This window comes from Gymnogyps californianus, chromosome 4 (genome assembly GCF_018139145.2).
Source record: "Gymnogyps californianus isolate 813 chromosome 4, ASM1813914v2, whole genome shotgun sequence".
NCBI lineage: Eukaryota > Metazoa > Chordata > Aves > Accipitriformes > Cathartidae > Gymnogyps > Gymnogyps californianus.
In genome coordinates, this window is record NC_059474.1 from 7,741,633 (window position 1) to 7,761,400 (window position 19,768).

General features: G+C 36.2%; 1 protein-coding gene across 6 annotated transcripts in view; it reads right to left on the reverse strand.

The window, feature by feature from the left end:
- Positions 1 to 19,768, reverse strand: part of CTBP1 (C-terminal binding protein 1) — a 245,339-nt gene that overhangs the window by 175,516 nt on the left and 50,055 nt on the right. For 3 of the 6 annotated variants that reach the window (XM_050896635.1, XM_050896636.1, XM_050896634.1), the window contains exon 2: positions 15,498 to 15,658. In XM_050896635.1, coding sequence (XP_050752592.1) covers positions 15,498 to 15,555 — 58 coding nt within the window. In that variant the 5' untranslated portion in view covers positions 15,556 to 15,658. Of the gene's footprint in view, positions 1 to 15,497; positions 15,659 to 19,768 lie in introns of those variants that run through there. The other 3 variants (XM_050896638.1, XM_050896643.1, XM_050896644.1) reach the window with 2 other exon arrangements.

A 19,768-nucleotide genomic window follows, 5' to 3' on the forward strand; every position in this document is an offset into this window, starting at 1 on the left:
TTAAAGGCTCAATCAGAAATGCCACAAGTTTACCGGATATTTCCCCATTCTTCCCTCGACTTTATCAGTGCAGTAGAAAGATGTTCGTCAAAAAAAAAGCGCAAGTTAACACAATACTGTATTGTGCAGCCTATAGACCCGTCACTCAGATTTTACGCGTTTAGGGATATAAAGAACGCCTGGCACAGACACAGAGTTGTAATTGAGACCATCTCTGAGACTGATAAACTGTTCTAGAAATGACACATCACCCCCTTTTTTGTAGATGCCTGTTAGTTAATATTTGCATCACAGTCCTTATTTTAGGGTATGATCCTCAGTTCAGTGCAATTTACTGGTAATTACATTTTTAATTTTTTTCCAGAGATAAATCTCATCCTAATGAAACCATACCTCCCTTATCTAGTACCTAAATCTCTGGCTGTTTAGAAAGATCACTTTCATGAAGTACTGGATGCAGTCCGAACCTGAGAAATTACTTCTATGTACTAACACTCAAACATGTTGGAAATCTTGGAGAAGTCTAGTAAAGTTGTTCTTGTGACTGAATTACTAAAGCAATAAAATCAATAGAATATTTTTACTGTTTGTTTAGTAATAGCACTTGACAAACATAGAGCACTAACAGTAAACTAAAATCTGCTTACATTTTTATTACTCCTGCTTCAAAAAAAAGAAATAAAAGATATCACTTGTAAAATTCTTGTGAGTAGTCATAAGTTTCCTCATTTTCTTGATGTCGTTTATATAACTGCTGTTATTTAGACAATTGATGAGGCAATATTTAAATAAAAGGACAAAAACCCTGTACTAATAGAACCAATTTGTTTTTAAGAACTTTTTGAATTACTATACACTGCTAGCATATATGAAATCAGTCAGAAATGTAACAGTGGTTTCCATTTGAAAACTCCCGAGTATAAAAGAATCTGTCCTTTACGCATGATAAAATCTAGTGACACAGCAAAATATTGCTGCTGCAGTGTCCTCAAGGTATGCCCTTCGCAGAGTCCTGCGCTGCTTGCTCAGAAGTGCTGCAATAATCCATTAAGTAAAAATCATTTACATGCACAAAAACAGCTCAACTGCTGAATCATGAAGTATATAATAATTATGTGTTACAGCTTTTTAGCTTGATAATGCTATTATTTTCTTTCACATTTTCTCTGTAAATATATTTCAATTATTCCTTAATAGAGACAGTTACTTGGATAGGCAAATTATTAAATACTAAGTAGCATTATTCTATAATAGTTTGTTGGGGATTTTTTAACTATATATAGGCTTTTCACCTTGCTGTAAAACCAATAATGAGTTAAGCCTCAGACAGTGTAAGTATCATCATTTCACAGGTAACGAAACAACTACAGTGGGAAATTGCTTCCACAAGGACTCTAAGCACAGCTGGTTAAGCCTTGTTCTGATCTCCCATATCTTTAATCACATACCACACCACTTCTAGAGATCTGATCATAGATTTGTTACATGCATCATCCACATGTTGTGCATTACCGCAGGTACCTAATACACAGAGGGCTACTTTTTATTTTTCTTTAATTTTTAGGTATCCTGCTTCTTTCTTTAAACGCTTCAGCCATTCTGAGTTAGACAAAAAAGCAAACTTAAAAGTGGTGTCTAAAATTAATATTTCCTACAAGACCTATAAAATATATATCTGAAGTTGTGAAAAGCATTACCATTTATTGCACTGACAGGTCTACTGGGAAAGTATTAGAAATGCACAGCAGCATGTACCTGAGGTCCTAGACCTTGATATGCTGGGTTAGTATACCGATGCACTGCAGGTGGGCAGTGTTACTTTAATTTTTGACTCTAATAATGAGGCTAATGAGGCTGGAAGCATCAAAGAACAGGAGAAGGACCCTCCAAAGTTCTACTAAGTTTGGGCAAAGAAAATAGAAGGCTTCCACAACCAAGGGTGCAAGAAAAGCTTGTGATGGGTTCAGACCAAAGGTCCATCTTGCTCAACAGTGGTTTTTTTCCTGCTGCTAGATTCAGGAATGAACAGTGAGAAAAAGAATATGAAAAAAGGGCAAGACTATTAATTCATCTCCAGAACCTCTCCCTACCACCAGCAATTTGCAATTCATGAGGTGTGTGAATCAGAAGTGTTTCAGCAAACCCAGTGGATTTTTCTTCCACGAACATACCTACTCACTTTTTCAACCCTCATGAAACTTCAGTAACCTACAATATCCTGCAGTAAGGAGTTTCATAACTCACCTGATGTGTGCAATGCTTTCTACACCTACACGCAGCAGTTTCACTTGATGCCCGCTGGTTATCGCATTGAGAACGGAAACAGATTTGCAAAGATAACAGGCGAGGGGTTTCGGACGCACTTGCGGGAAGTAGGAGCGCTGCTTTCTAACCTAGGGCTGAAGAGAATATTTTAACTGCTACACTTTCATGAAAGTAGGTCAAAATCTTCTTGCTTATTCCCAGAAAGGGACTTGATGTTCTGACTATCAATAGCGTAGAGTGCAATGCTGAGTCAGGTACTTTTTCAAGCATAGCTTATCAAGACTTTGCCAATGAGAAACGTTATTGCTCCCTACCCCCGCTTGCCAGTTGGATCCACATACAGTCCATGGAGAACATCAGAAATTCCAGACAAGTCCTGAACTGCGCCCTAAAGGCACCTACTTTCGACTACAACAGCCCTCACCAGCCTCCCTGGTCTTTACAGGATGCCACACATAACTTGGATATCTGAAGTAGGCAACCTTCAAATCAAATCAGCAAACCTAAAAAATCCCAAGTGCATAACTTAATTCTGTTACGAGTTCTCATCTTCAAACCACGCTAGCTTTTTTAATGCTTGTCTCCCTCATTTGGCTGGTAGCAGACTCTGAAGAGGCCAGAACACAGACAGGCCAACAGTCTCAATTTAGGCTCCAGCTACAAGATCAATAATCAATATACTGTCAGCAACTTGTGATTTAATTAAAATACCATGGACATTGCTGTGTCCCTGAAACATGAGGTTAGTATGTTTTTACCTTATTTTGAAACACAGTAAAAAAAAATACAAAAATGAGAATGAGAAGAAAATAAAATGGACAGAGAAAATACCTGAAAGGAGATTCAGAGTTTCCTAATTACCTGATTTAGCTCACAGCTGGCCATGCTTCTGCTCAATTGCTACACAAAACATTTACGGTATTTTGTAGATACCATGGTGTAGGTACAGTTATCTTATTAAAACTTCTGTAACTAATAAATGCATTTTCCACTATCACTTCTGAATTGACTAATGCTGAATTCAGTGAATGACACCCTGGTTTATCACACAATCTTTAATTTTCTTCCACTTTATTTTCAACCAGTTAAATGCTTTTGGAGAAGACGTATTGTCATGTTGTTTCAAAAAAACAAAACTGAGGTGGATTATACCTAAGCTTCACAGAAACTGAGTTCTGAAAACATCCCATCCAGCATACACTAAATGCTTCTATCAAATTTTCTGCCATTTAAGAGAGTATGCTAATCTCAAGTATTAATGGACCATCTTCAAATGGTAATTGTATCTTAAAATAACCTTACTAACTGCTGAAACCTCACGTCTAGATATATTTTTGTCTTAGCAGCAGCTATGCTGATTCTCTACTTGCTGATAACATCATATGATCAATATTATTCTTAAATAAACCTACAATGAGAAAGCTCTAGCTTACCGTTACCTTCTGTAGAGACCAAACAAAAAAAACCTTTCAGCAAGTAAAATAAAATTAGATCAGTGTCTCTGATTTGAGCTAAATATTAAAAAACATTTGTTAATACTTTACTATTTGCGGACAACATTTAAGAGCAAAATTAGCTCACAGGACATGACTGACAATGGAGCAGGTGCAGCTGAACACTAAACCTATGCTTGAAAGTACCTAGTTCAAAGTCCTGGTTTTAGGTGTCATAAAAGACAAAATATTAACAATAATGTCAGCATTTCTCTTGTTTCTTGAATGGTCATCAGTAGATGAATATTGCTTTTTTTGGGAAATTGACTCCCTTCTTCAAACTTATCCTTTTATACCAAAAAAGTGTTTATTGTCTCACATCATAATCCTTTAATGCTACTAGAAGGATATAGTGTAGTTAAAATGTAATTGATAAAAAGGAAAATGTGTCATTAATAGAAAACACCAAAAACATTATGCACATATCAATAGGGAGAACAATGTCGTCTGGTTTTGGATGGTTAGGCAAAATAGCTAGGCATTACTGGCAATCTACAATACAGATTATACTAGTAATGTCAAGGATGATGATAGCTTGAACTTGCTTTTATTTATAATTTTAGCTTTCCCTCCCTCCCCCTGCTCTGTCCTTCACAGCCAAGGAACATCTGCATAGAATTACTTCTCTAGAAGTTTCCAGTTTTCAATACATTTAGTTAAAATTTGAAGTTTTAGCAGTTTTTTCAAGCTAAATTGGTTTAGATCAATTTAACCTTTCACATCGTAAAGTAGCCCAGCTAAATTAAATATGAATTTATGGACTTCCTACAAATCATGAAAACTCTGCTACTATTTTATAAAGTGTTTACTTAAAAGACAATTTAAGCTTTATAAAAGCAGTGGCATCTGTAAACCTGGCAACCTAAGTCAGGATCTGTCCCACGCTTCAGCTACATTTGAAAACTTCTAAAAAGACACAAAAAAGCCCACTTGTACTGCAGAAGGAAAGGGGAAGTATCCAGCAGCTTTTTAAATTAACTGCTACTAATAAATCAACCTCCTATTATGCGGGATGTAAGTGTAGTTCAATTATAACACCAAATTAAAGTAAATAAGATTTTCAACAGAAAATATATCTCTATGCTCCTATAAAGAAACTCTGATAAACCTTTAATTTCTGTACTTCATGGCAGTTCTGACCTACAGAACTGTTGTAAACAGGAGATGAATTCCAGGAATCAGAGTGCCAGCTTTGATAAAACAACAAGCTCTGCAGTACTCAAGCATGAAGGAAAAACAGAAAGGGGAACAGGTACAATCTGCATCCAGACCAGAAAACTGCACAAGCAAAGGGACAAAAAAAACTGAATAGAAACAAACTCGAAGCAAATCAAAGGTCATAGTAACTCCAAGACTATGGAGACAGGTGGCAGGAATACCATAACTACATGTTTAAACAAGCTTTTTTAATAAAATCTCATGTTTTCATACAAAATATTTGGTTACATTTTCAAGTAATCTATATTGTGTATGTATACTCACATATACTTTAAAGGAGTTTTAAAGGAAGTATAAAGTTATTAAAAATAAGTACTCCAAAATATAAGTGTTCTCTTGTCTGTGCTAACTGGGCTCCATTATCACAATCATTAGTACAAACTTTTCCTGTTACATCAAGCATTCTTAAGTGACTTGTATAGAATGAGGCTAAAGAAAGTACTTTTTTTCTTTGAACTCCATCTTCTTACCTGAAAATCTTCTGTCAAATTTTATCAACACAAAAGGTTAAACTTGCCTGTAAATCGTTTAAAAGAGAGCTTTTAAAATTGCATACAATACAAGGCTTTTATCTGGAACAATCCAACAATCTTTGTTTAGCACATACATTTTCCAATTAGATCATTACATCATGTCAAGGAGGTACAAGTCAATCATGCTTTGGAGCACTTCATGACTCAGGGAAGACCACAGCTTGTATCTGACAAGCCTTTGGCACAACCAGTGGAGCTGACACGGAAACCCCATTGGTATTTCTTTTGTAGAAGAGGAATCCACAACTTAGGGGCAGGAGTGCTTTCCATGTGGAACTCAGAAGTAGAGACTGAAATATATGCCTGTAGCATGTGTTCCCTCCAGTTCATCATGCACAGACAGAACGAGAGATGGAACGATCTACTGTATTTGACATACAAGTCTCCAGACTTGCTAGCTTTTGGAGACATAAGCCAATGTCAGTAGAGATGGTTGTTTCAGAATACTACTTAGTGTTTTCCCAGCTAAATCATGTTAATACCGCTGTTTGCAAAAAGCTTCAAGTCTTCTTCATCAAAAGGACTATAACTGACCATGCAGTAAACAGTTAAATATTTTTAAACTGTGTGGAAGACTATGACTTTAGGAACATATTTGCAGGTGCTTCCATTCATAAAGGACTAATGCAATAAAAATCAGAGCAAATGAAATAAGTTGAACATTAAATTAAAAAATTCACATTTAATGCTAATTGATTTCCAGTGGAAATCCACTTGCATATCACCAAGCAAAATGAATATATCACAAAGAATATTTAAAGAAACATTAGAAAACAAGGAATGAAATAGAAATTATTTTATTTCCTCATTAGAAAAAGAGAACCAGAAAAACAAGGAAAAGGAGACTCAGAATTGCAGAAAAAAAGGCAGCTAAAGACCACATGGGACTGCAAGACCACACTCTTTTCTTTTTTTATCACCAGATGCACTAGTGCTATTACCTTGGTATACCAAGGCCTTTAAGGAGTTGCCCTAAAGTTTCTTTCACCAACTGTTCCAGGATGCAACCATGCATTTGTTGATTACTGTAATCAAAAGGAACCTATAAAATAAGCACTGATTTATGGTTAACACGGATAAAAGGAAGCAACTGACTAAAAAATTCTTCATTGGATGTTTTCAACTCTGGAATGAACTCCCTTTTACTTTCATGCATCAACATCTTGGCCAAGGAGCAAAAGTCATCTAATCTTCTGACATTTTGGGAAGTTCCACAGACTGACACTCAAAAATTAAACAGGAAAGGATTTTGTAAACTTTAAGATTATATTAACAAGCATTTCAGAATTCCAGTGAAGGATTAAGACCCAAGAAAAGTTCAAACCAAGCTAGTGTCTCTTTCAAAAATATCACAATTTAATTTTATTAAGATACAGCTAAGAGATGAGGGAAGAATGAAAAAAACCATGGGTCTGGAGGTATGATATGCTGGTTTTAGAAATACTTTATCAGGGCAAGTTTCTTATGAGACTAGAGGGGAGGAGCAGGGACAAGAATAGCCCAGTGATGGGGGCCTCACCTCGGAGAAAAGAAACAGTCCACAGTTTTAAGCCTCCATCCACAAGATTATATACACAAAAGTACTAGAAACAGGGAAGAGAAGCTTGAATTTCCCTTCCTGAGTTAGAGCACTCATAACTGAGCTCAGTTATCCCTTTTCTTTCTGGCACAATGAACTGATCTTGCATTACCTGGAACACAGACAGCAGCAAACCACACAGAAAGGGTAACGAACCTCCCTTCAAAAAACTATCATCTTTGGATTGATGATGCTCTGGAACACAAAGTTTCCCCATTCCCAGGCACGCACTCTTACCTACTGAGAAGTCACTGTTAAAAGCAGTGCCGCTTTGCAGAAACAACTTTAAGACTCCCTGGTCAAGGAAGGGAACATGATTTGAGTCCGGTGATGGAAGGCACTTCCTTGGCCGAGGAATGACCAGGTGGCACTTCTTGTTTCTGTATGTAATAGCTGAGCACCTTTTAGACAGATTTTGAAAGGAAACCAGGCTTACGTAACTGTGTCTGTCCATCTACCCGCTGGGCCCTCCTTAATTAAATCCTTAACTCACTAGCAAATTTCAACCAAAAGCTGCCAGTAGTCTGAAGGAGAATTAAGTTCCTGCAAATTTCATTACGGAGAAAAAAAAAAAAGGCCTCCAGATGAAAAGACAGACTCAAATTAGAGGCCCCACTTTGTGAAAGGCTGTGGTAGGACATCAGCAGTAATCCCTTCCATGACACCAGCCGGTCCCCAGACACATACTGACTCACCAGCACACAGGCATCTCAGACCCAGCCAACTGTTGCCTTATGAGAGATGCTGGGACAGGAGGCACTGCACAAGAATTTCTTGAATAAAGCACCATCATGCCTGCTATCTTTCTGCAAAACGGGGTCCAGCTGATGCGTGCTGTATGTGATCACAGAAGGCCTGCTTGATGTGCATCTGCCTCCAAAAGAGCTAATTCTGTTTGAGGATCCTGCCTTGTCTTAAGCACCAAATGCACAATAACCTGCTCAAACCTGCAAGAGGAAATAAAATGAAGGTGATCTTAAAGTGTGGAGGGTCCTTAAATTTCATCCATAAAGTACAAAGGGATTTCAAGGTGCTGATGATTTTAGATGGGTTTTGAAGTACTGAGACACCTACCTTCCCTGGAACTCCTAACTTTGGGTGTCTATATCCTTTTGCAGATCTGGACTGAAGCATGTTGCTAGGCTGCCAACAACTGCCAGGCAACAAATCACAGCACATAGATTGAAGTCACGCTTACAATGCAACATATTGAGCATGTTTTATTGTTAAGAAATCGACAATCTGCATTGCCATAATCAAATGTAAAATGTGATCATATTTTTCCCGGGCAGGGGGAAAAGAAAGAATAAAAAAACGATGTAAATCATTCTTATTGCCCTTCCAAAGTAAAACTTACACACTCATTCTTCAATCTGTTATAAAATCAAATTAATTTCAATATTAATGAACAAAGCCACTCACGTTGCACAACATGTAATTAAGATTCCTGCTACTTCTTTCTGAGCTCCTTCTATTCATTGCCCCACCAAATTATTAAAACAAAGCAGTTACTATGGTAACTAATTCATTCTCTGCATTATTATATTGTTTCTAAACATCAGCGTCTAGTCGGTTCTGACTTACATGCCCTAAATTCCAGTTTGAAATTCTAAACTTTTGTCTTGTCTGTCAGAAAAGCCCTTTACAATCTATGCATTCATGCAGATAAGGATAGCTAGAGTGCAGCTGCTTTTGTTTATTGCAAGAAGAAGTAACTGTTACTAAATTATTTGAGTTTGATAAATTGATGGTGCCTGCATGCAAGCGCAGAGCAGCACTCGGGAACAAGCATGGGAGTTTGTGGAGCACTACACAAATAAGCAAACATGACCATCTGCAGGTTAGATAAACTAACAACAACAAGAAAAAATGACTGGCAGATGTTGTGGAAACTAAGTAACACCTGCCTAAGTGGTATTTGATACCCAGAAAAAAACCACATGGGTATGACTGATGCAATCTTCAAGAAAGAAAGGAACAGCAGGGAACAAGAAATAGTGATAAAATTGCCTGGGAAAAAGTTTTATTAGCATTTAATAAAACTATTTCTTCAAAAGTACACTCCTTGACAAAAAAAGACATTTATCATGTATTTAATCAACACTTATAATTATTCTTAATTAGCTGTTAACAGGAGTCATAGTCTATTTGTATTTAAGTGTCATCATCTAGCACACGAGGAAGCTTTCTGAAAAATACAGGTAGGATCAAAAGAATAAGACAACTTTCCTCTCTATCTTTTGCTGTCCTACTGCCATTGCCTGTAATTTTTATTGGGTTTTTTGGTGCATCTCCATTTAATTGACAGAATGAGAGGTTTGAAAATTCAGCACATAGGATACTTTGAGAAATAAGCATCAGGAAAAGGGAAACGAGTAATTCTGAACAGCTAATTTCTGGCTTAAAAAAACCCAAACACATCTACTCAAAGTCATAAACAATTTAAATTTAATTCTCACAGGAAAGGAAGGAAGAAGAAGCCTTCTTATTAAAGCATCTGAGCAGGGTCACAAACTCCTGCAGAGTTCTGGATCTACAGTGGTACCAATGGGTGCACTTTTACCTGCTGCAAATGCCAGGTACTTTCACAGTTAGCAAAGCCTCATTTTTGAAAGGGATTCCAAGAGTATTACAACACCCTGCTGTTATTTATATCACAGTAACTCTGAAAGTCTCCGCCTGACTGTTTTCTGTCAAAGAAAAAGAAAAGGCACTGAGGCAGAGAGGCAACTTTTGTTTTCTAACCTGCTACCTGACTTCAGGAGAGCTAAAAGAGAAAACACAGGTTTCTTAACTCCAAATGACCTGTCCACCAGATCACAATGACTTTTCTAAGGAGGAGAGAGATCTCTGCAAGATACTCTTCCCCTGGCAAAGCCTCCATGCAATTCCTCGTTTAAGGAGAGGCACCCTTCAAGTTCAGTACTGACCTCATGGAACAAGGACACAAGGACGGAGCAGCAGATGCCTTCAGGACTAGAAGACTGTCTCCACTTTTATGTTCTTGTTTCCACTTGCATAATCACACTCCTGACTGCACTAAGGGAGGAAACAAAACAAAATCCTTTTTTGCATCTCAGACTGCACTTCTCTAAGGATGGGAACTGCCTCTATGAAAGCTGAACATGTCTGCTGTAATTAGATGACTATTTAAATTTTTTAGTATGTTTACCTAGACACTTAATCTTTGTACAGTTCAGTTTTCCAGAACATAGTGTAAAGCAACGTATAAATCTAGGGCTTCCAGAGCATCTTCCCTCACCCCAGGCAGAAATAAGTATATATTACCACCAAGCACTTAGACTTCTAAAGCTTTTAAAAGTTTTACCAGGCACTCATCTGCACTGTATAAAAGCTAAATATCTAGTCAGAAAAGTTTTTTAAATTCTCTGAAGATTACTCAGGAATTAGATGATGAGGTGTGGTTAAGTACTGGATTCTGATTCAAATACATATGACATTACAAATACAATGATTACAACCCTGTAAATCCAGCATCAGGCTATATTGTTTAATGTATTTAACACTGTCTTTAACACTAACATTAAACTATTTTGACTTTATTATAGCAGTAAGATGTAGTGTTCTGGATATATCATAGCTGAACGCAGCTGCTGTATGTCACAAGCAAGCAGTGTATTTAATTCAATATACCAATGAAAATGTAACTATACAGATAAAATATGCAATATGCTGGACACCACAAAAAACACAGCTTTTCTTTTTTAAAACATTTGTAACTTAAATCAGTGACCTGAATGTTTCCACAAAATTTTAAAATCTCATTGAGATTCTTTTCTCTGTAGGTTTTTTTTTCCCCCCAGATTTCTTGTTAAAATAATGCCTTTCATTAGCAGCTACTGTTCAGCATCATTTAGGGCAAAATGGGCTTTTAAGCTAATTTTCTTTTCATACAGCTTGCATTGTTACTAGTAATACCTCTGTAACATTGTAGTAGCTTAAGTGCATGCAAATTCAAAAGCTGTTTAGGTAACAGATAATGAAGATTCAAATTACAAAAGCAGGTTACTGCAGCAATCCAAAAGCAAGCCAAAAACACCTTGCACTGTAAATACTGAATATTAAGGATAAAAACAAAAAACAAATTTAAGCCTGTGCATAACCACTTCAACTATAATTGTAATGAGATAAAGGATGTTTTTGCATTGGGGTAAACATACACCAAATATACAGATAACTTTCCTTAACGTGTAGTAAGTGGCAAATGATCTTGTTATGTGGTGATTCATGGTAGCATCATTTTCATTTGATTATTTCAAAGTCAACTTATCTTAGTCCTTAGAATAGCCTCCTTGTTCTGTGAAGACAACTCTTATATAACAGATTAAATATTTTACCTAATTCTCTATATTTCAAGCTCATAAAGATATTTTCAAAGTTCTTACAGGCAAAACACAGAAAAAGTGTTGAATTGTTAAAACACCCTTGTATGCAACACAAGAACGTATGCATTTTTATTTTAAGACACTTGTATCTGAAAGTAACATGGTTTACTCATAGAATATTCTGCGTGGGTTATTCATAGAAAACTCTGCTTGCTTAAACACTTTCATTTGTTACAGTTGAAAGGTTTGATGGCCATTCCTGCAGAAAGATTTTGGTAGCTTTTACTACCTGATTCCTAATTTAATTTATACTGGATTGCTAGGGAGAAAAAGGAATTTTCTCCAGTTCAAAATCCTTAGTTATTTGCTGAAGGCACTTAAGGTTAGAAAATCACATTTTTGTGAAGGTTAATTGGTACTTTATGAAGGAGCAACTTTCACTTAGGAAACAACAAATGATAAAATATTAGGAATCTTTTAGCTCCCTCTGCTGCCCTAATCCCTCAATAAGCCTTCTTCTAAAGTCCGTCAAAAAGACACCAAGCAACTATGCAGCCCATTAATCGCTTTTTAAGAAACACTTGGCATATTTAGTATGCCTAGTACTAAGATCAGTATGCATAAAGAAAACTGTATAAAGTACTATGTGATTTACAATTGAATATTTTCAAATTTGGATGTCAGGTAAGAAAACTGATAGCTTGTTTTCCAAAGAACTTGACATCTGCAATTCCCACTTAAATAAGAAAGAGCTAAGTGTACTCACTGCCTGGAAACATTTATTCCTCCTTCCTTTTATTTACAGATCAACTTACACAGTACATACCAACTTCAGTAAAAATCCTTTTTTAAATTCAGGGAAAACCCAAGCATTGCCAAAGTAGGCCATCTCCCTCATTAATATGCAGAAAACCTAACTGCCTAATTTCACAACTGCAATGGTTCAAATCAGAGTTTACGGAAGCCAGATTAGGCTGCATCAGTGGTCATGAAATAACACTTGGTATTTGTCAGTCTGGTACTTTCCACTTGTTAAGAAGCCGAGCTCTCTATTACATGCACAAGAAAAAAAAAAAAAAATCAGGAAAGAGAATGCATTTTTTTTTTTTTTTTTACACTAAGTCACTCTGTATTTCAAGATTTCATTATAAATTTGGAAAGAAGAAAACCGAATTCAATTCATATCTGCTTTTTTCCCTGCATTCCTCCTGGAACCATCAATATACCACATCAGCTATGAACTGAAGATTCATCTTACTAAATCTCATGCTATATCGCACCACAAGCAGAAAAAAAAAAAACTTTAAAAACCACAGATGTTTTCTTATAGGGAAAGAAAGCCTAGACCATATCCTTGAAAAGAAACTATTCCTTTATTGTGCACTTTTACTGTCCTTCAAAGAGCATAACACTTGGGTATTTGCCAGTAATCAGACCTTCCCAAAGAAAGGCTGCCCTTCATAAAAGCAAAAGATGAGAGATTTTATCTGAAATTTCAGAAATTCATCCCATTAATATGCACTTTCTTTCCCAAATTGTGATCCCAACCAACTCTTCTTTTCTTAGGTAATACAGCAGCACTGTTAAAATAGCTAAAATACATTTCAAGTTTTCTTCTGGGCACTTTTAAAAAGGAAGAGGCAACCTGTGTATAAGGAATAACCTTAAGAGGTATACCAGTGCTGCATAAAAAGGAAGAAAGACTTGAAATGATTGTTGAGAAGCTCTGAGGTGTGCCAAGATGCTTTTTGCTTCCTCAAAACCAGAACTAGAAAAAACATATAACATCTGTCTGGGAGCACACAGGATCTTCACAGGCTTGTTGTACTTGCATACACTACAGTCTTTGCTATATCACATCTGAGGTGCTCTGGAAAGAAATTTCTGGTTTCAAGCAATCACCAAACTGGAAAAGTCACTCTCACAATTTTGCAGTTACATTTCTAGTATTGTGCTATAGTTTAATCCCCGATACCTGTGTAAACAAGCAAGAAGAAGCGTAAGAGGAGACACCCCTTTTCTCCTCCTAGTTCCACCAGTGTCCCTAAGCTCTCCCCTTTAAAGAGTTTCCTAAAGCTTGGAAACCCACCAAAAGCTGTGGCTGACTGAGCACTATATATTATACAATGTAACATATTTAGAGAAAATTCATGATGTTCATCAAGCCCGTTCACAGACAATTCAGACAAAGTAACATTTTCTTTGCACTAAAGCCACCTTCTGTTGCCTTCCTACTTCATCTATTAGCTCCCAGCAAATTCAGAGGTCAGACATCCCCAAGGTAACTTCCAAGCAACGGTCAGTAAAACATACACACATTTAATTAAAGATTTCTAGAATATAAGCAAATACACAGCATTGTTTACAGTTTTGTTACAATATAAAGTACAATAATACCTTAATTAGAGATAACAACTTTTCAAAATGCCAAAAACATTTAGAATTTTTCAAATTACCCACAAAATGAACACATTTTATTTTTGCACTGTGACACTTCCAACTGTTCTGCCAAATGCATACTACTATAATTATGCTTTGCAATCACCAGCATCACCGGAGAGGGGGACAAAGAACAATATAATCAGTAACTAATTAATCTTTCACATGCCTTGATGCTATTTCTCTTCAAGGGAAGAATCCTAAATGTTATTTTACAAATTGTGAAGTGAGTTTAATATTAGCATCTCAGAGTGCCTAGAATCATGTCTTTATGCCTAAGTATAATTCATAGCTACTGGTGGAAGTTAGAAACCAGAACTTAATATCTGGCTTTTTCAAGGGACAGTCTTCAATTTCCATCATCTAAGTGAACTCTAGTTTATAGAGCTATATAAACTGGGATGACAAAGCACATTTTATACCACCCTTTTGAGATGATACACATAAGAACATGGCAGAACATTGAAATGTGCACGAAAATATAATAGCAAACAGCTTCAGGATTAAAAGCAAATATTCAATTTCATATTTAAGAAATCACTGAAGGGAATCATAGGTACCTCAGAGACAAAATTACTTATTCAGCTACATTAAAAGAGAACTAATTGCTCCCAAAGTAATAGAATCAGGTTTTTTCTGCATTGAGTATCAACTGAAATTTAGCAGTAATGCTACCATACTATCATTAACTCACAAGGTAATAGTAAATCCAGTGATGTCTGTTCAATTTGTTGCTTAATTTGCATGATTAGTTACTGTAAGCAAGTATGCAAATTACCTAAAGCCACAGGAAAGCAGTTCAACTCAAATAACATTGTGCATGCACAGTTATCTAACTTAGAAGAGCATTTGTGGTAATCCATTAACTCCACAGAAAAAGCTGTGTGCAACCCTGTGCACATGTTCCCAACGTGAGCATTTCATTTTGAGAATCAGGCCCATACCATTCATTTTTCAGAAACTGAATTTCAACTCATTATCATCTCGTCCTCAAACAGGGATACAGATAGTAATGAAATGCTGTATGTCACCACCAGAATGACACCAGTGTCTCTTTATGGATATAACAATGTATTAATGTCTGCCCATTACAAGTTTCTGTGCTAAACAATTTATGAAAAAATATGTAGTTAGTAATAGTTAGGAAATCATTGTAGCCTGTTTTTAAGTGGGGGATCTTCTGGGATTTTTTTTTTGTGTTTTGTTTTCATTTGATTTTCTACTTCCTTCCTAGGATCGGATACAGGCTGTTAAATCAATTTATATGAAGCAAGCCTGTAGAGGAAGACCCCAGAGCGCATTATGTGGTCATCTTATCCTTTTGCGACTGTTATTTTATATAAAACCTCAATCTTTCACAACGTTTGGGTAGAATATTGTAAAATACTAAGTTGAAAGCAAACTAACTGTAGAATAGTATAGTATTCACATACTAGTTGCTTTTATTTGTCTAGATCTGTTTTCACCCAAAACAAGCATTTGCGCACAGTTAATATAATCCCAACAGGAACTGCAACTCAATTAAAAATACATTGAATGACCAAAAGAAAAGAGTTCCAGTCTCCAGAAATATCAGTAATCCATGAAATTGACGCAGTTAACATGAGAAATTGAAATGTCTAACCTTCAAATATGCGATCCAGACGTTGCCGCTTCACTTTGTGTTTGTCCATTAGAGACATAAGAGTGGAAGCTCAAAGAATGTCTCCACACAGCTTGGTGATGGTCGTCTCAAGCCAGCCACAAGTCAGAAATGCTTACTGTCTTTTATAAACTTATTTTCACCTGTAAACAGAAAGATAAACTTCTTAAACTTTAAAATCCAGATATTTTTTCTTTCCACCTCTTTCCATGAAGATGATCTATACGTAATTTAAACACTTAAGAAAACATATAAAGTTGTTAAATCAGATTAGCTAACCTGGTATTTCACAACAAACTGCCTTCTAAACACGTAGAGATGCAAAACGCACAGCACAGTTCAAACAAGCCAGTATAAGAAATGCTCCAAGACAGCTGCTGGTTTCTGCCTTTTGACTCTCAAATACTTTTTCACCCTTTCACTGAACACGTCACCAGCTAAAGAAGGTATCTTGGGCAGGCACAGGTACACGATTCCCATAAAATGACAGAAATGTGTCCACCTGGAATGAAACTGGAAAGCCATACTTTTGCATCGTAACGCTCCCAGAGAGAGAAAATACTCTTTTCATTCTTAACTTTTAAGCTTTCGATGATAAAGTGAACCAGAGTTTGATACTTGGAAGTTGAAGGAAACAATTCAAAGGGCATAGACCCAAGGAAATGCATCACAGTGACAACACAGAACACCAACATGTATATCAACCAAATGGCATTTAAAGCAGGTTTATGCATGACTAGGCAAGCTCTTTGGCAGCAAATACCACTAAGCACTTTTCAGATACCGTGTAGCTGGGCAAGACAACATAAGGGTATTGCAACAAGCAGTCTGCATTAAGCCAAACCACTGAGAAGCACGGAGGGGGGATGGGGAGAGAGAAGAAAAATCCCTCAACAAGAATCTAATCATAACAGTAGATTATAAAATGCACCATAGCAAGTGGACAGGGTACAACTAAGTATACAGATCCTCTAAAAAGCATAATCAGAGCACCACTTTTATCCACCTTTAAATATCTCAGTAGATTTTGAGAAACAAACTCAGAGAATGCTGTATTACAACCACAGTGCCCATTAAAACGAGCCAAATAATCCACTTCCCGGTTTCTTTTTATTCCTGCCCAACAGCTTTCAACACCAGTAGTTAGCATTAAATGGCCTTACAAGTGACTGAACCTAGAAATCTGCTTGTTTCTTTCTAGAGGCTAAACCTTTCTAAAACCAAACATAGGCACATTTCATCAACATAATATGAAGATTCATGCACTCCGAGTGAAATGATAAAGAAGAACTGCACATTTACATTAAAATAGGTATCTTTACCAGCACTACCCTGCTTGGTGCATTTGGACTTTTAACAAAGTTCCTTTCTTTGTGTTTATTTTCATTTAAAAATGGAGTTAATGTGCAGTATTCATGCTTTTAACACTTTATTCAGCCTCACCCTCCTCATCACTTTCCCTCCACACCTTTTTCTTTATCCTCAAATTCAAGATTCTTCTGCTGTTTTGCACAACGTCTGATTCCAGCTGAATATAACATCCCATCATGAATGGGAGAAGAAAAATTGATGAAGAATGCAGAAGCCCAGTTTTTTCTCTTTGAAAAACAAAAAGAATGTTGCGATTTTAGAAATTTTCTATTACATTTCCCAATATTGATTATTCTTACAAAACACAACATTCTTCAATATTGAACGTGGCTTTGTTATAAGATTGCACAAGCATTACATCAAATCAAACATGCATTTTAAAACCTTAAAAGCTAGCTAACCTTTGCTTAAGCCAACACCCCAAACTTGTGTAGAGGATCAGTCCTAAACTAGTCTTTAATTTATTTGCTTATCACTTCTGTTTTATAATCTACTTCCTACCATAGTCACATAGAAAGATCTAGACGATAAGAAACAGAAACCAGAATATAATGAACATTTTAAATACTAGTCTTGGTTTAAATTTTTATAGCTTATTTAATTTCCCATCTTGTAGAAACATATATATGCCTGCTGGCCTCCTTGTGCTGTTTTGTTTATTCATTCAGCAAAAGATTTTTCCACTGTAGTCATTCCACACACAAAGCTGGATGACAGCTGTAAAAACCAGACCATCTGTAACTATTGACCTACGACTGAAAGTGTCACCAGATGTTTTCTATCTGTCTACAGTAGCTTCAAAGCATACTATATAAATCAAGTAGTTTTTTCTTTTAAATAGTTTTTAAATTATTTTTATTCAGAGTAAGTTGTCATAAGAGTCAAAAAACCATTTCTGAGCAAAAAATTAAATTAACATGTTAATACAGGTCTAAATTTAACCCTCATACAGTTTTATTATACTTTATGTTCTAAGACAAAGAGAAGACGACGATATGGGAAGCATTTCCCAGCGAAACAAAAGCCTTATAATTATGGGAGCATTAGTTACTGCAATTACTAAACCACAACATGAATAATTGTATTTGAGAAATTCACTAAAAATACAAGCACACTGCCTAATGAATTAAAAATCAGAACACAAAATACCAAATAGTATTTAAGATCACTTCTGTACTTCAATATTTTAAGATAAAGTGAGAATCCAAGTGATTTAAGAATATATACTGCTTACCATATATGTCAAGTATTAGCTGCAAAGCCATCTGAGATACCATCAATGTACAGAATCCTTTCGAGCAGTACAAATTTTAGATTAAAATATACACTGTTGAAAAGAACATTAGAGTTTTTTCTTTCAGTTAAGCAGATGATTCCAGTGTTGGAAAATATTTTTAAAGAGAATATGCCTCTGGGTGTTGCAGTCTGGAGCATTTAGCTCTTTCTTGAGAAAGGAAGAGCTTTACTCTTTCTGAGACTTCAAGATAAAAGAAAAAGGGAATCTCCAACATTTTTACAGGAGAGTGAGTAAATCCTACAGGCTAAAACAGGAATGGTAAGTAAATAAGTCAACTTTGATTTCAGTTTTCAAAACAGATAACACTGGTAATGGAGTAAAGGATAAACATAAGCTGCGAGTAAGAAGGTTTGAAGGAAGGCCCATTTAAAACCCATGAACTTCTCTCCAGAGGAAGAGGACAAAAAGGAAGCAAACTAAGAAATTAAATTTTTTTAAAACGGCAAACCAGTAGGCTCATTACACACATACTTGTAGGTTGAGACCAACTCCACATTATTACGGAAGAACTCCCATCAAACCCGAAAGGTTGCAGCGTGCCATGCAGGACCATTTCCTTTGCATCAGTCTAATGGGAGAATTTTGCATGGACCAGATCATGTTTCCACTAAATTGACCAGGTGGGAAAAGCCTACCAGAAAAATTGTAAAGTGTATCATGCATCACCTCAGATTAGTTAGCCCACTCGCAAAAAGACTCAGAGTATGAACTCCTCTGAGCACAGACTTTTACCTATACAGCTAGGAATGGCAAAAGGCTGATTTCTACCTTTGCCTCACTGTCAGCTTCCATTGCATGAAAGGATCTGTAGGCTATCCCAAATCAGATGATGAAGCATAAGAAATCCAAAACAGAAATGAAATTCACAAAAGAGACTAATAGATCATTAACGCATTGAGAATAAGGTCATGAAGTTTCATGTTACCCTTGGGAATCTCAACCTTCATTTAATTTAACCATTCTAATACACGCTCTTTGGTCTGAAACTATATTGAGTTACTGAAATATTTTTTTCTTTCTACTATTGACTTTCAAAAAGCATAAGGTTATCGTAAGAAAAATTGTAAGTTTATATTCCATATTCCATTGCCATCAGTTTTTGATTACTTCAAAAATCAAATAAATTTCCAAGACAACCCAGAGTAATACTTTGCTTCTCTTTCCCTCCCACCCAAATCAATAAGATCTCTATTTTCCATGACACCTCACAAGCCTTGAAATGGCCACTCTGCACAGCCCTAGAAACAATAAGTAAATATAATGAAAATGTTGTTCCTCTTGTTATAAATATTTTAATTATCCTAAATAATTATACATTTTACAGTTACTGTTTGTTTCAGATAGTAAACAGATCATCTAGTCCAACCCTCCTGCCATGGGCAGGGACATCTTTCATTAGATCAGGTTGCTCAAAGCCCCATCCAACCTGACCTTGAACACTTCTAATGATGGAGTATCCACTTCTCCTCTAGGCAACTGTGCCAGTGTCTCACCACTCTCATCATAACAAATTTCTTCTTTATATCCAAGTCAACCATACCTAAGATTTCATGGTAAAACAGTCACAGTCATCGGTGAGCTGGAT